At 42.6% G+C, this 16,919-nt stretch overlaps 1 protein-coding gene across 1 annotated transcript in view; it reads right to left on the bottom strand.

The window, feature by feature from the left end:
- UTRN (utrophin) overlaps positions 1 to 16,919 on the bottom strand; it is a 528,745-nt gene that overhangs the window by 455,625 nt on the left and 56,201 nt on the right. Inside the window, exons 3-7 of the mRNA XM_077813162.1 lie at positions 11,696 to 11,788; positions 10,789 to 10,866; positions 5,914 to 6,006; positions 4,826 to 4,998; positions 1,245 to 1,360 (exon numbers count right to left, since the gene is read on the bottom strand). Coding sequence (XP_077669288.1) covers positions 1,245 to 1,360; positions 4,826 to 4,998; positions 5,914 to 6,006; positions 10,789 to 10,866; positions 11,696 to 11,788 — 553 coding nt within the window. The remainder of the gene's footprint in view (positions 1 to 1,244; positions 1,361 to 4,825; positions 4,999 to 5,913; positions 6,007 to 10,788; positions 10,867 to 11,695; positions 11,789 to 16,919) is intronic.

Raw genomic sequence — 16,919 nt, 5'->3', positions numbered from 1 at the left:
AGCGTCAGGGTCTAAAAGTTTTATGCCAAAAGGTCAGGCCTTCCTTCCCCAATGCATCTGGAATGGCTAACAGATCAGAGCAGCACCAGCAATGGAAAATGCAAGTAAATAAATAAATAATAGTGGAACAACCCCCTTTACTTCTTGGAATGCTAGAATATTTTTGGTAAGAGGTTGGAGAGATTCTGCCCCAACTTTTAACTTCATGTTTTAAAGCTGATCCCAAACTCTTCAGAGCAAAGAGGCTCCTGAAATCAAGGATTTTAGTTTGGAAAGTCTTGGGAAACTCAATGCTTACAAAAGCTGAGCAGAGAACAAAACGGAAAGTCCACATTCTGTCAGTCCCTACATAGTATAGGCAGTGCAGCAGAAGCTACCAAATCCTATAAACATACCAGTTTCCTCAGAGCTGCAACAAAACCATAAGTACAGCCCCGTACCATCCCAATGGAGAGTCAGGCCCCATTATCCTCACTTGGGGGGATACACTGGGTGATGGGCTTAAAGAGCTCTCTCTAGACTGAATCTTATCTCTATACCTGTACCTCTAGGACTGATCACCTAATGCTGTAGAGGCCATCTGCTAATCTATTATGCAGGATATATCTTTGGGAAGCCCAGAGTCCACTCAGAGCAGTGGAGCTTCAGCAGAAGTCATAGAAGCTTGGTAGCAAGTTCTCCCACAGGTGAAGCACTTAAGCAGTTAATAAGTGGCTACTGCTGTTCAGTGGGCATAGAAAGCAAAGTGGGTTTGTGTATGAGAAGAGCTACCCAGTATATAGTATTTAATGTTTTACATGAGCCTGAAAAATGCTTAGTTATTTATAGTTTTAACTCCTACACGTTTTGACATGTACAATTATAATCAACTCATACTTCATTTAAAAAAAAAAAAACAAATTGCGAACCAGTTTTTGCTTCTTTCTCTTCCTTAACCAAGGATCATCATTTGTTGCATCACTTAATTTTAAATAAAAACAAATCAGTGAAGACAGATGTCACTGTTACACATACACATACACACACACACACACACACACACACACACACACACACACACTCACTCATCCACACACACCCCTTAGTAACTGGATCTCTCTTCAAAGACAATGGCTGAAGACAACAATAAGTTACAACTGGAAAACAACTTGACACTGTATTTACATTAAAAGTAAATGGAAGTAAATTTTGAACACTTATCTCAAAAATGATTTTCTAATCAAGAGCAAGCAAACACATTTTACCTTCAGGATCTAACAATTTTTCTATTCCCAGGTGGTTTTTGGCTATGGTGAAAGCATGTTCTAGTCTCTCAGTTGGGGTCAACTTAGTAACTTTATCCCAACTGAAGAGCTCAGGTCTGAAAGAATAAGGAAAACAAAATCAACCGGGGGAGAGGCGGGGGGAGGAACACCTCACACACATCAGATAGTGTTACAATGCAATTACAGATTTTAAAAAGAGTAACCGAGACCCCAAGCAGAAAACTCTAGTATGTGCAACAAAATTCTGAACATATTTGAATCACTAACTTTATATCTATATGACTGTAGTTATATTCTCATCCCATGCCACATAATACACTCTACAACTGCTATTTTTGTAACATTTGAAGAGATAGAGTCAATTTTAAAAATGTACAAATCTATTATTAAAATATTTATTTTTCAGCATTACTGCAGAGTATTTACTTTTTGTGTTGCACTCAGTTTGGACAACGTAGAAAAAAAAGTCAGTTTCCCTTTTCTTTCGAGTCATTTTGCTTCCAAGTCCAGAGCACTATGATTAGCATGGCATTGCAGCGTTTGAACTGCAAACATCACAGGGACATAAATAATCATTTCCCATTTTTTTTTTAAAATACAGACATCGTGAATAATTGCCATTTTTTCATAAGATTTCTAAAACTTGGTAGAGGAGGGATGGGGTGGGTGCTTAAATGCAACTGAAATGAATACAGAGCTGAGGACAGAGGCGGATTTACAGAAAAAACAGGGTGCCCTGGCACGGCACCCCCCAGTGACAGGGCCCCAGGGCCGGGCAGCTGCGGAGGCAGAAGCCTGGTCCTGCCGGTTCCTGGGGCTTCTGAACCGACCAGCAGCCAAGCTCCCCCCTCCCCTGTCTCCTCCCCTGAGCGTGCCGCGTTCCAGCCCCTTCCTGTCCCTCCCAGAGCTTCTCGGGGGAGGAGGCGGAGAAGAAGCAGGGCCTTGGGGAAGCAGGTGGAATCGGGACAGGGAGGAGCAAAGGCAGGGCCGCTGCACTCCCCCTACACATACACCCTCCATCCCCCTGCCATGAGCCAGTCAGGGCCGGGGTCTGTGGTCTCAAGTCGTGGGGGCGCCCCCAGCCCCCTGCCTTGACTCCTGCATCCCCTCACACACCCCCAGTCTCCTGCCCTCTCTGACTCCTATACCCCCCCATTCCCCCACACCTTGAGCACCAAAGGGGAGCTCCTGCACGCATACCCCACATTCCTACCTGCACCCCTCGCACCAAATGGGAGCTGCCCCAGGTAAGTGCTCCACACCCCAACCTCCTGCACCAACCCTGAGCCCCATCCTGTATCCTAACTTCTGGACAGACCCTGCACCCCAACCCCCAGCCCGCTCCTGCACCCTAACTCCCTCCCAGACTCTGCACCCCCAGTCCACCCAACTCCTGCACCCCCTCACACACACCCAGCCTTGACTCCTGTCCCCCCATCCCATCCCCCTGCCCTCCCTGACTCCTGCACACACCCAGTCCCCTGCCCTCCCTGACTCCTGCACACACATCCCCAAATCCCCACCTGCACCCCTCGCACCAAACAAGAGCTGCCCCAGGTAAGCACGCCACACCCCAACCCCGTCCCAGCCCTGAGCCCCCTCCCACACCCCAACCCCCAGCCTGCTCCTGCTCCCCAGCCCTGAGCCCCCTCCTGCACCATAAGTCCTAGCCAGACCCCACGTCCCAACTTTTTTTTTTTTACACATTTTTTTACATTTTTTTAATAAACCACTCTTATCCAAATCGCTTTACAAGAGTTAGCTAACAGTACAAACAATATTTGGAAAGATAATTAAGTGGTCCACCAAGACACTCAGAGATTTTCAAGTGGTCTGTGGAAAAATAAGTTAGACTACAAAAACAATCAAGGTACCTCACTTTATTTTCATTTACTTCCTATTACCCATAGGAGGAGGAGGAGGAAGAAAAAAAGAATGAAAAAGGGGGGTGGAAGGGGCGATGAGAGAATGTTCTTTTTCTTGGCTGGGTCCCAAGGAAGGGCCCCAAAAATGAAGCTGAGCTCAGGGCCCCACTAACTCTAAATCCGCCACTAGCTGGGGAACAAGACTGAATAGGGAGTTAAAGGTTCTGACATGTAGGAAAAGGTTAAAAAGCTCTAATATCTAACATAAATAGGATAAATTGCAACTAATAGGATTTTAATAATTGACTACAAACACTAGAAGGAGGGTTAGAAAAGGATTTACAAAATGATACCACTACGTGTAAAGGAATAAAGTAAAGAGAAGGAATATTTAGGTGACATTAAAAAAAAATCCATTAGGCAGCTAGGAAATTGCAATTTTTGCTGATAAGAATTTCACACCTCCTATTATTTTTGCTACGCTGTCTCCCCTGAACCCCATCCCAAACGGTTTGTTCATCACATCACATCCCATCCAAATGTTATGCCTTGCGTTTTGGATTAGAAGATCACCGAGGCAGGGACCGACATTTAGACAATGACTGTACAGCACCTGGCACAGTGGAGCTGTGATCTGGTTGGCCCCTAGGGGCTATAACGATACATTTTAAATGAATAATTATAAAATTATACTGTGGAATAGCTCATTCTGGGAAATGATGGATCCTGAAACATTTGTGAAATTTAAAATTACACTGGAATGACCAAAAGCAGAAATATCTGATGAAAGTCATACTTTTTTTAAAAAATTAGGAATGATTATTTCTACAGACTACCTAACACACCTCCCAAGACAAAGAATACATGATCTTTGCCCAGAGCAGCTTAAACAATACCTCTCAGAAGAAGGGCCAAGGGAGAGTAAACCACCACAGGATAGAAACAAAGAATTGTATTATCCTTTGATTCTTCTGTTAAGTAATGTATGCCAACTGTGTGAGAATAATTACTTTGTCTCTCAAATCACACTTACTCAAAACTAAGAGGGAGCCATGGTGCCTGTATTACTTGTTGATTTGTTTCAAAGTGTTCCTTTATCTACTCACTAGAGATGCTACAAAAAACAAGCTGGACTGGAGCCTTTTTTCCAAGTGTTTTCAGTTTTGGGGAAAGGAGTAAGATGGTCTAACAGCCAAGATATCCTCTCTGTAAAGATGTATTCAGCTTGCTTTCTAGTTAATGTATGTCATTTGCAATTTAAAACACTCAAGTACTTTTATTTTTTGGTAATTGAAAAGTGAGCAAAGGAACAGCGGGAGTTACAGTGTAGCCCTGGCTTTGCCCTCTGCAAGTAAGTAAGTGCTGGATTGGCCAATTTCCCTCCATTGTTAACATAACCACACCCAAAAAAATAAATAAATAAATCCCCAAACTAAAAAACCCATCACCAGTGAATCATTTAAACAGTCTAAAAGCTGTTGTCAAGTATCAAGGGGTAGCCGTGTTAGTCTGTATCCCCAAAAAACAACAAGGAGTCTGGTGGCGCCTTAAAGACTAACGGCACAGTCTCTAAAGACCTTCAGTCTTTAAGATGCCACAGGATTCCTTGTTGTTAAAAGCTGTTGAACACTCCAAGATGAAGAAGCAAAAGCTGCTTATTGGTGTAGCTGTCTAATCATCTAATATGTCACTTACTTGTGTCTGTGGATCACAGCATTAAAGGCAAGTCCATCAGTCCAGCTTGTGGTAAAGTTCAGAACATTGACCTGACTGTAAGGCCTTGTGGATTGCCGAACCCAGCTCAGCAGGATTTTCTCACTGTTTGTCTGCTGCAAGTTTGACATGATGTCCTTCATGACATCTTTCACCTGCAGAAAGCAAATAATCAGTCACAACTACAATTTTACACAAGTTAACTGTTGATCTGCCAAACCAGCATTTAAGCTGAGTTGTTGCACCAACTGGTATCGGAGTTCAAGACACTGTTTTCACTAAACACAATAGGTTAGCTGCAGACAGTGCAGCTGAGGAAGGGAGCCTTTAAGACACTTTGCACCCTCCTGATCAATGGCTGCTGTGTGTGCAGAATGGGACCCTAGTGTAACAGTCTACGACTGCTCTACGTTACAACAGCATCCCCAGTGCTGCCCAGGCTTGCACGGCATACACTATGGCTCTGTCTCCTCCTGTCCTTGGTTCTACCCCTAGCATGTTCCCCTATACTGGGCCTTGTAGGGAGACGATTCCACATGGGGAATTCTCCTGAGCCTCTTACACGCCATTTGCTGCTTTTATATGATGCCTAAGCAGAGACCAAAGTCCCTCCCAAAGCATTCAATTCTCCTCTCACTCATGCTTGTGTAAATCATGAGTAACTGCATTAAAATCGGGGAGGTACTTTGGTGAGACACTAAAACCAGGCCACAATTACAGTACCCAGGCCATTCTGCTACAACACTTTAAAAATACCTTGCAAGTAGATCTGTACAGAAAGCTTGAATAAAAATGTAATGCTATTGTCTCCATTTAAAATGTTTCTGTGTGGTAACAACACTAAGAACAGAACCAATTGACTGAGTACAACTGGACACGCAATTAGAAACTGCGTTGTGGGATTCAGCCAACAGAAGAGGTCAGAAACTAAACTCTGATCTACACTAATTACAAACTCAAAAGAAATGTGATATTTTCCATGCTAGAGGACAAAGAAAGGTTTGTAAGAATTTAAAAAGATCAACGTGGAAATTCCTGGAAAGAGACCCACCTCCCCAAAGCTTCCTCACCTGCCAGTGCAAGATGATGCTCCACAGTAATCCCAGCGTCAGTTTGGGATTTCCATCAACAATGTCAGTCCCTCCTATATTCACCAATTCCACCTGGAGGAGACATTAAATTAACATTTCTCACCAAGGATTTGAGTGTCCTCCCATTTTCTTATCTACCAACCAGCCATTAGCAAATGAACAGATACATTTAATTTTGTGGAAATTGCCAAGCAGAGCTGCTCTCTTCAGAAATCTTATCTGAATTTGTCATGAAGGCAATCAGAAGCAAAATACATAGGCAACAGAGTAAGGGTTCAATCCCGACCAGCAATATAGGGGGGGTACCAAAATCAACCAATACACAGGCAAAATGCAGTAATTCATCTGTTTTGCAAGGTAAGAGGTAATCCTTAATACTATAGGGCATTATAGAGCCATGGAAGTGTCATAATTACAAACAACTTTAGTTTTCAGATTGACACAGGAGCCACACATGACAAGCTTTGTATGTGGTAACACAGTGTCCAGGGGAGAATCAGTTTGCATTCGTTTTAACTGAAGAAGTTTAATTAGGGCTTACTTCAACAAAAATTATATTTAATTTTTCAGGAGGGGCTGCAAGGGGCAAGATGACATTGGTTTTATCTTCCTTTTTAAATTTCCTTAATCACTAATGATCTCTGCTTTTTTCTTGACACTTCCCCTCTTGTTTTAACTTGACCTCATCACTTATGGAAGCTTTTGAACTCTTCTTCATTTCTATTTTACACTGTGAAATGTAAAGTTTTTGAAACAAACTCAGTTCTTACTCCTTTTTTCACAAGAGAGTACAAACGAGAGCCAGATTCCACAGTTTTTCCTCAGAGAGTTGAATAAAAGGGGTGGACCAATGAAAAGAGCAAACTGCCTAGAAAGCTGTGTGTAAGGCCAAGGTAGCGTTATCTTTTAAAGTTAAGCAGTCCATAAACAATGTCCATAAGATGTCTTAATGGGAAGAAATCTGAACTGATAAATTTAATGTAGGGAAGCCAGAACTAGAGACTGGATATTCTCTTTCTGGGTTATGAGCTCTCCAAATCCAAAATGGACAATGGGATAGCATACCTTACAGCAGCAAATCTAGAGGCTATAGAAGAAAGGCAATTAAGGTGACCATGGTGCTATTCCCAAAGGCAACACCACCTCCACTGCAGTATCAAGCACTCAGTGGAAGAACTTAGATTACGCCTGGGTTGAGGCACTTCATAAAGCACATATACATGTGTGTCAGGTGCAGCAGCAATTTCTTCCTCTACGCAGAATGGGGGTCATTAAGCTCACAGAATGAATGTGAACAGAAAAGGAAAGCAAATTCCACTCTGCCTTACACAGTTACTCTGATACAACAGTGAATCTCTTTCCTGCTATCTCATCTGATAAAGCATGTTTTGTTCAACATCTTTATTAACGATCTGGATGATGGGATGCATTGCACCTCCAGCAAGTTCACAGATGACACTAAGCTGGGGGAGGGGGGGAGAGAAGAGGGAGATACGCTGGAGGATAGGGTACAGAGTGACCTAGATAAATTGGAGGATTGGGCCAAAAGAAATCTGATGAGGTTCAACAAGGACAAGTGCAGAGTCCTGCACTTAGCATGGAAGAATCCCATGCACGCTACAGGCTGGGGACCGACTGGTTAAGTGGCAGTTCTGCGGAAAAGGACCTGTGGATTACAGTGGATAAGAAGCTGGATATGAGTCGGCAGTGTGCCCTCATTGCCAAGAAGGCCAATGGCATACTGGGCTGTATTAGTAGGAGCACTGCCAGCAGATCAAGGGAAGTGATTATTCCCCTCTATTCGGCACTGGTGAGGCCGCACACGGAGTACAGTGCCCAGTTTTGGGCCCCACCCCTCTACAGAAAGGATGTAGACAAATTGGAGAGAGTCCAGCGGAGAGCAACGAAAATGATCAGGGGGCTGGGGCACATAACTTACGAGGTGAGGCTGAGGAAACTGAGCTTGTTTAGTCTGCAGAAGAGAAGAGTGGTGAGGGATTTGCTAGCAGCCTTCAACTACCTGAAGGGGGGTTCCAAAGAGGATGGAGCTCGGCTGTTCTCAGTGGTGGCAGATGACAGAACAAGGAGCAATGGTCTCGAGTTGCAGCGAGGGAGGTCTAGGTTGATACTAGGAAACACTATTTCACTAGGAGGGTGGTGAAGCACTGGAATGGGTTATCTAGAGAGGTGGTAGAATCTCCATCCTTAGAAGTTTTTAAGGCCTAGCTTGAAAAAGCCCTGGGTGAGATGATTTAGTTGGTGTTGGTCCTGCTTTGAGCAGGGGGTTGTTCTAGATGACCTCCTACGATCTCTTCCAACCCTAATCTTCTATTACTAGTTGGTGTCTGCTATAAATCACACAAGGGAACATGACGACGAGCTCCTTATGCTCCTATCTATAATGTGTAGGGAAGAAAAAGCTGTGTGAACGTGTGGGACAGGACTTCAAGTTAAGTGACGTGCTGGAGGGTAATATAATTTATGCCAATGATTAAAGGATTAGAAAACGTGATTTACAGTGACAGACTCAAGGAGCTCAATCTATTTATCTTAATAAAGAGAAGGTTAAAGGGGTGATTTGATTACAGTGTATAACTACCTATTTGGGAAACAAATTTGATAATGGACTCTTCAATCTACCAGAGAAAGGTATAACCCAATCCAATGGCTGGAAGCTGAAGCTAGATAGGATGGAAATAAGGTGTACATTTTTAAAGGTGGGGGTAATTAATCACTGGAACAATTTACTAAGGGCCATGACAGATTCTCCATCTCTGGCAATTTTTAAATCAAGAATGGATGTTTCCCTAAAAGATATGTTCTGTGAATTATTTTGGAGATGCTCTATGGCCTGTGTTACACAGGAGGTCAGACAAAATTATCAGAATAGTCCCTTCTGCCCTTGCAATCTCTGAATTATCACCAATAATACAGATTCTTCAGTCTGCCTGTGTAACTCCACTGAATTAGTGCCGAGTGTCACCTTTTCAACCAATCTTTCTGTTTGTTAGGAGAATGAAACTGACATGGAATCACTGGGACAGACATGGAACCTCAGAGTCACTTTTCAGGAAGACACACATTTTAAAGCAGCAGAAACTTATGTTTTTGGAGAGACAGTGAGGAAGGCAATGGGATGGGAAGGGAGGGAGAGAGAGAGAAAAAATAGTCACCAATGCAGATAATTTAACCATAACACTGGAAAGAAAACTAGGATGCAAAGAGGGGAACACATTATAATGGAAGGACTCCAAGTGCCGCCTGCTGAAAATTATTTTGTAAAAGGTGTGATTTAATCTGAGTGGAGAAGGAAAGGTTCTGAGAACACGTAACAGAAATGCTTATGGTTTTGGAACCTGTGTGATTATAGACAACTCTTTCAATATCCTCTCTGTATCTGTACTAAATCCTACATCATAGAATCATAGAATATCAGGGTTGGAAGGGACCCCTGAAGGTCATCTAGTCCAACCCCCTGCTCGAAGCAGGACCAATTCCCAGTTAAATCATCCCAGCCAGGGCTTTGTCAAGCCTGACCTTAAAAACTTCCAAGGAAGGAGATTCCACCACCTCCCTAGGCAACGCATTCCAGTGTTTCACCACCCTCTTAGTGAAAAAGTTTTTCCTAATATCCAATCTAAACCTCCCCCACTGCAACTTGAAGCCATTACTCCTCGTTCTGTCATCTGCTACCATTGAGAACAGTCTAGAGCCATCCTCTTTGGAACCCCCTTTCAGGTAGTTGAAAGCAGCTATCAAATCCCCCCTCATTCTTCTCTTCTGCAGGCTAAACAATCCCAGCTCCCTCAGCCTCTCCTCATAAGTCAACATCCAACCCTGTAACTATACTTTATGAAAACCATTGCATGTTCTGATCTTCAAATAGCTTTTTCTATCATCATATTCTAAACTATTCTGCTCACATGAGTGAACTGAAGTCACAGCAATCACTGTAAATTTTGACATCTAGTACTCACCTGTTCCTTAGAATTTTTTTTTTAAATGCTCAATACTAATTCTTTCAAAAGTTATTGATATTTTATAGCCCCTAAGCTCCCAGGTAAGAGGGAAGTAACAAATATTTTAACAAATGTTCTCTAAAATTATTGTATGTATTACAGCAATGGAAAGAGCAGAGCCGTACTGTGCTAGGGACGGCACAAATTATAGAAACATACTCCCTGCTCCAGAGAATTAACAATCAAAGTCTCCAATCCCACTAACTTTCAAGCACGTGCTTAAAATTCAATATATTGTATTTTTAATTTTAAATAATATCTATCATGTGTTATTTCTAAGGCCTGTTGCCATTAGACCAATTGAGGATTGATCAAACGACTCTTCAGAACACTTCTACTGGCTGAATCATAGAGATTTCTAAAGAAGCCATATGTGCCATATATAGTTTACATACCAAAGGTTTGGTGAAGTAGTGCTCAAATACTACTATCATGAGTGCATCTAAGAAACCAGATTAAATAATATTGATTCAATAACATACACCGACTAGAAGTGATAATGACTTATAAGTGGCAAATAATGAGAGATGAAAACGTAAAACAGTTTCACCCACACAGAGAACAAATGCCTATAACCATTCAGTTCCTCTTCATCAAAATCTCATCCAAAACTATGCCATTTTCGTAACATCTTGCTTGCATTTAATTATTTCACAAAAATATTAGACAGTTGAAAATACTGACCACATGAATTGTGAATAGTTTTCATTGTCTGGTGGCATTTTTATTTGCTGTGTGCAACTGGTTTATGATCTGCAATTCCAAGTCTTATCTGAGAAGACTTATTAAACCAAAATTACCACAAAAAATATTTTAAGTTACAATATAAGCTTACACTGTTCTGATGTAAAACTTGCAGTACTCTGTTGACATTATTTAGGGCATGTACTCTTGTGGAACCACGTTCTTTGGGCTAAAAATAAAAATACAAAATTACATTTTGTTCATGTCAAAACACTTGACAGTTGAAAACAAACAGAAAAACGGGAAATTTGTCATTTTATCCTGTTATTTTTATAAAGAAAAACAGAAAAATAAGGAAAACTGCAGATTAAAGAATGTTTACTGAACTATGAAAAAAAGAGTAACACTTAATACAATACTCCTTATATGTTGAAACAAACCTCAGTTTCAGAATGTTTCAAATTTATACAAAACTTCGTAAGTTTTAAATTTTCAATGTGCTGCGGAATTTTGTAGTGGTAACATAACTGCCTTGTGGAAGTTCCCAAGTGGGGGGGAAGGTGAAGTTTTTGGCAGTGCGACAGAGCAGCTGGGATTATTGGCTCCTCGAAAGGAACAAGAGGCAATTTGTTGTTTTGATACCCATAAGACAACTGAGGCCTTGAGCACTGGGGAGAGGCTGCACTTCCTCTTTTTTCATGCCCTACTTTGGGTAGGGGCAAAGAGAATTTAAAATTCAAAGCAATACTTGACAACACCAGCCACTACATTTCCCCTGTGCTACCACAATCTGATTCGTGCAGCAGGCCTGCGTGGAGCCCTATTGCCCTATTGGTGCGAGGATCCAATTGCAGGATCAGTGCCATAAAGCTTATCGTGGACTGCCACAAACGGGTATCAAAGCATGAAAGACTCTCCCTCTTGTGATGCCTTGCAACTTCAATGGGCTTTAGATCAAGCCCAAAGTTACATGCACTACATAGTGGGATGTTTGTATTTAGGAAGCACAGGTCAGGTGGTTACCATCCTTCACAATCACTAATTAATACTTTTCTTACCAGTGGATTTCCTGTGAGCCCTTCTAGAAGATCCAAAAGCTTCCTTCCATCCTTGAGCTCTGTGAACATATCCTTAACTGGTGGCTTCCCACTCTACAGAAAAAAAAATAATATGGGAACAAAATGAGAGTTTTATTTCGGCAACAGAAGCCTCTTTAAAATTAGAGAAATTTTAATTTTTCATCATATTTTCAATTCACGGTTATTGTAATAAAGGAAAAAAGAAGAGTCCCACAACTGTGAGTTGTGGCCATCCTCTACAGATGAAAATTCTTTCCTTACCTTTTTGCTTTCTCCTTCACTGTACATCTACAGCCTAATATCGACACTCTCTGAGCACCCCCAGCTCGTACTAACTTTAATGTAGGTGCTTCAACACCCCAGGGAAAAAAAACCCATGTGCTATACTTTTGGAGATTTCTTTGAGAAGAAATGTTCTGTTTTAGCTACACCTAAGGCAGAACTAAGACTATGAACACATTAAAAGGAGAGAGGCAAACAGATTCTCAACAGCAAGATTCTTGGCTAAATTCTCTTGGTGGTGTTGCTTTTCATTGTGGGGCTGATCCAAAGCTCACTGAAGTCACTGGGAATCTTTCTGTTGTCTTCAATGGGCTTTGAATTGAGTCCTTAGGAAGGAACACCACCACTTCTGTCCAGATTAGTTGACTAGAAGATGCAGAAATTGGGATTTCCATTAATATTTTGAAACTGTTCACTTTTTTCCCCCAGCCATATATTCATTTTCATGGAAAAAAAGTACAGGAACAGAATCCCAGTAACCATTTCTACTGAAATGGGTACATAATTGGTGTAAGTTAGGCAACAAAATTGTAATATCAATCCTTTCCTATACTTCCCTTTAGTCTCATTATCCATGGATCCAATCACAGATTCTATGGAAATGGGACTGGAAAAAACACAGGCAGCCGGTAGCCAGATTAGTGTGTTACATTCATCTACTGGCTGTGTGATATGCAGATGAGTGCCAGATTGGAGAACAAAATAATTACAAAAGGTGTCTAATGTCCATAACATTTCAGAATTTCACTACACCATCCCCTTAACTACATGCCACTCTTTTTCAGAAAGCAAAACCGGTCAATTTACACAGTTATGTCAAGTAGTTGTGCTATTACCACATTCACTGTCCTGGCTCCTCTTTCCCCAATGACAGGTTTATAAAAAGAGACAAGAATTGCCGAGTTCTACTAATACATTAAAGCAGAAAAAGCAGAACTCACGCTTTGTAACATCAACACAATTGCAAAACGGGATTATTTACATGTGACCCGAAGCAGCCAATTTTTTTTTTAATAATGTTTATTGTTTCAAAGCTACTTTTTGGTTTCAAAACTTAAAACCTTAGTTAGAGCAACAGCTGCCAGAAAGGTCTGATACTATTAAAAGAATTTATAGAATCAAAGTTAAGCTATTTCAGACACTGAACCACATTGTGATCTCGTTCACATCAGCATAATTGCAATCAAAGTGCAGTCCCCAGTTTTAACTAAAACCATCTGAAAAAAAATAGTAAGGATGCTCATGTAACTGACACAGCTCAACGTTATTTTTTTTATTTTTATTTTTTAAAGTAGCAACCATCCAAGATTTCTGACATTAAATTAATGCAATAAACTTTTCTGGCAGAAGGGTTACCAGTCAATTACTGTCACAATCGATTTTATAAAAAGTGTGTACAGAGCGTATATATACACACACAAGTCTAGGATAGAGAGAGCAATGCAATTGACATACTATAATTCCAAACAGAGTAATGATGAGATAATGTGCACAAATTAGAGTTTATGAGCAGGAACATTAAATATCAGTATTTAATAAGTGTAACTATACCCTTCCAAGCATGGTAAGACCACCACATATTCACACTATTCGCATATGCTTTTCAGGTGATGTATATGTCGTACAGTTCAACCTCAACCTTTAAACTTGGCCTGGGATGGCAGAATGGGAGAAAGGAGAAGGTGGAATTTTTTGGATACTCCCACACAATGTGGTGTGCCATGGGAGCAGCTCGGCCATCACAAATTACTTTTACCACGAATACCAGCATACAAGCCAACTTAATTTAGGATTGGATCAAGGGATAGGTGATGGGGTCATGGCAATTAAGGTGCACGAGTCACTGCTCCTGTTGATTACAAAATACCTGACCATGAGGGGCCAATGGAAGCTTGACTAATTGGAGGAAGCCCCAAGGCCCCCCCCCGCCCCCCCCCATAAAATCAAGTACCTGCTAATGTGTGTGTAAATGGTTGGGCTAGGGGGCTACTACAGAGTCTACCCCTGCCCAGTTGCTAAATAGCAGAACCAAAGGTGCCAGATTTGTGGCCATGGGGAAAGGAAGAGGGTAGGGAAGTTAATATTCCAGAAGTCCAAGGATTTCTTTCCCTCAGGAATCTGTTGTCGTTAGTTTGATGCACTGATAAAAGTTTCCTACAATCTTGCCAATTGTCTTACAGAAAGAAGAACAAGTATTCTATTTTGTGTCCATGGTTATAGGCTCGAGCTATGTGTGCATCACCCCAGAATTGCATTCCTCTTCATATTAGTGGCTAACAAACACATATAAAGATTCACAGAGATCTATAAAATGTGCAGAGCCTGAAAATACCAATATCAAATATCCTGACATGCATTTTGATAAATAGCCCACAAGCAACTTTTCTGTCTCTGCTGTGGGATTGTAACAGTTTTGTTGGAGAGGATAAAAAGATCTTCATTGTGCTGTATTACATTTAGGAGGTTCTGGACATATACCATCTGATTTTTTTCCCAACTTGGATTTTTTATTTCTCATTTTAAGTATACGAAGAAAAACCTGATTATTTCCTGCTCTGAGACATTTTGTTGTGCAGGTCATGATATTTTTCCATCTACAAGTAACTTTCCACATACTGTACTGCTTGAAAAAGTTTCGATCCGCTTTTTCAAGAGAATGGTTTTATTTCACTGGCATCAGAGCAACACTTTCTTCTGCCAGTTTAAACAGCCATCCAAAGAGCTTTAGATTATTTCTGAAATTTAAACTACTCATTTCTGCTTTACTACAGCATTCATTATCCTCAAAACAAACAGATAGATAAAGCAATATTAAAAAAACTGTTTTGTAGATTTGTAGAAAGCTTCCAGAGAAAACAATGCACGGTACTGGGATGAGAACTAGGGTCAGATGATAAAATAATAAAGGTATCTTAGTACTTTGTTAGGTTGCCATCCAATATGCCTTGGGAATTATTTTTCCTTTTTTCCCCCCAAAATAGAGAGTCATAGAGCATAGTTTCTGATATAATTCACTATTTTGTAAATTTTGCTAAGCACTTTGGACCCTTGTAGGAAGGGAACTACATAAGTGTTATTTTTATAGCAATGTGTTAATGGCCAGATACAAAGCTCCAGGAAATCAATAGAATAACTGTCTCCCAATTACTTCAATGGACTTCAGATCAGGACTGTTAAAAAAAAAAAAATTAGCAAGATTTTCCACCACTGCCATTTACACCGATGCAAAGTGAGAATAAAATGTTGCCATTCGGAACTGGTGTATTTTATATTCACTTTTCACAGGTGAAAGTAACTACACAAGGGCAAAGCAATGGAGGCCTAATGGAGGCCTAATGATAGTAGATTCAGATACTCCATTTAGGGTGACCAGACATCCCGATAAAATCGGGACTGTCCTGATATTTAACCCTTTGTCCTGCGTCCCAATTGACGTACGATCAGGATGCTGTTTGTCCAGATATCCAGGTGAGGAGGTGAGCAGCGGGCAGGGGAGTGAGGAGGCAGGCAGGGTTCAGGGGTCTCACAGCAGGTTGGGGGAGGGAGGTCCAGCGAAGGAGTGAGGCAAGCACCAGGCAGGTGTGGGGATGAGAAGGCTCCATCCCCACCACCCAGTGCACCCCCCAGAGTCCCAACTCCTGGCCGTCACTGAGCAGAGCTGGAGACATGGAAAAGGTACGCCTTTCCTTGAGCCTGGAAACAGAAGTTGCACTTCAATTCAGCTGTCACCTGCCAGCTCTTTGTGATCAGGCTTAGCGCTGCGCCAGATCCAAAACAGCTCTTGGCGAACAAGCTTTGGAATCCGATCCAAAATGAACTGAAGTCCCACATTTATTTTAAGGGGTGGGGGCAGCACCCCCAGAAAGCTCTGCCATCAGGAAGACTCACTCTGTGTCAACAACAGAGAGGAAAACTCACCCCAGCCAATTGAGCCTGGAAGGCTGCTGACCCCTGGCCCAGCCCCCAGGCTGAAGTGTTCCGATGGCTCTCGGCACCCAGGGCTGAGTGACAGCCCTGGAGCGGGGTCCCCCCTGCGCTCAGGGTGCCCCTAAGAAGGGCTGGGCAGGGCAGCTCGCACCCAGAGCCAGGCAGTGAGTCCCCCGGGGCTGGATCTGTGGATGCAGTGGAAGGGCTAGAACTGCCGGCTCTGAAATGAGACATGGCTCCATGTTCAACGGGGGGGCTGCCAGAAGCTGGCAGCTGGCCAGAAGCTGTTTCCAAGCTTTTCTTTCCCCACTGTTTTTCCACAGGGGGAGCGGGGGAAGGAAGGTGCCCCACAGAGCTAATAGCGGCATCATCACCAGCAGGGCATGCGCAGACCGGCCCACTGAGCTCACAGCAGAGCCAGGGAGAAGAGGTGCCCAACTACACCTGGGGCGGGGCTGCTGGAGCTCTGCACGTGCTGATTCCACTCAAGGAAGGTGGGGGCTGAGCACTGCTAAGCTGCTACCCAGGTCACACTGGTGAGCGGGGGGAGGGGGCGAGGGGGGGCAGCGTGCACCGGACTCAGCACAGTGTGAGTGCCCCACACACGGCAGCCTAGCTGTTAGCCACAACACCCCGACCCCAGCTATTCCCAAGTTGCACAAATCGCATGGCCTTGACTCCTCCAGTGGGGATCCAGACATTGCCTCTCTGGGCACAAACAGCTGCTCTAAAGGGAGCCAGAGTTTTCAGAAATCAGCCCCCGCCCTAGAATTATTTTACTGCAACAGGAGACTCCATAATCATGACTGACAAGCAAACTCCTGCTGTCTCCTTCTGAATGCTCCATTCCAGAGGGAGGGCTCCAAGGGTGCTTCAGTTACCGCCCTGGCCTCAGTGGAGTCACTCCAGATTTGCACTGGTGTAAATGAGGGTAGAATCTGAAGTTTCAGGGGTGCATGCTGCCTCAGCCTCTTGTTGATTCCCCAGCCTAGGT

This window comes from Eretmochelys imbricata, chromosome 3 (genome assembly GCF_965152235.1).
Source record: "Eretmochelys imbricata isolate rEreImb1 chromosome 3, rEreImb1.hap1, whole genome shotgun sequence".
Lineage (NCBI taxonomy): Eukaryota > Metazoa > Chordata > Testudines > Cheloniidae > Eretmochelys > Eretmochelys imbricata.
This window is presented reverse-complemented; position numbering and strand designations above follow the sequence as displayed.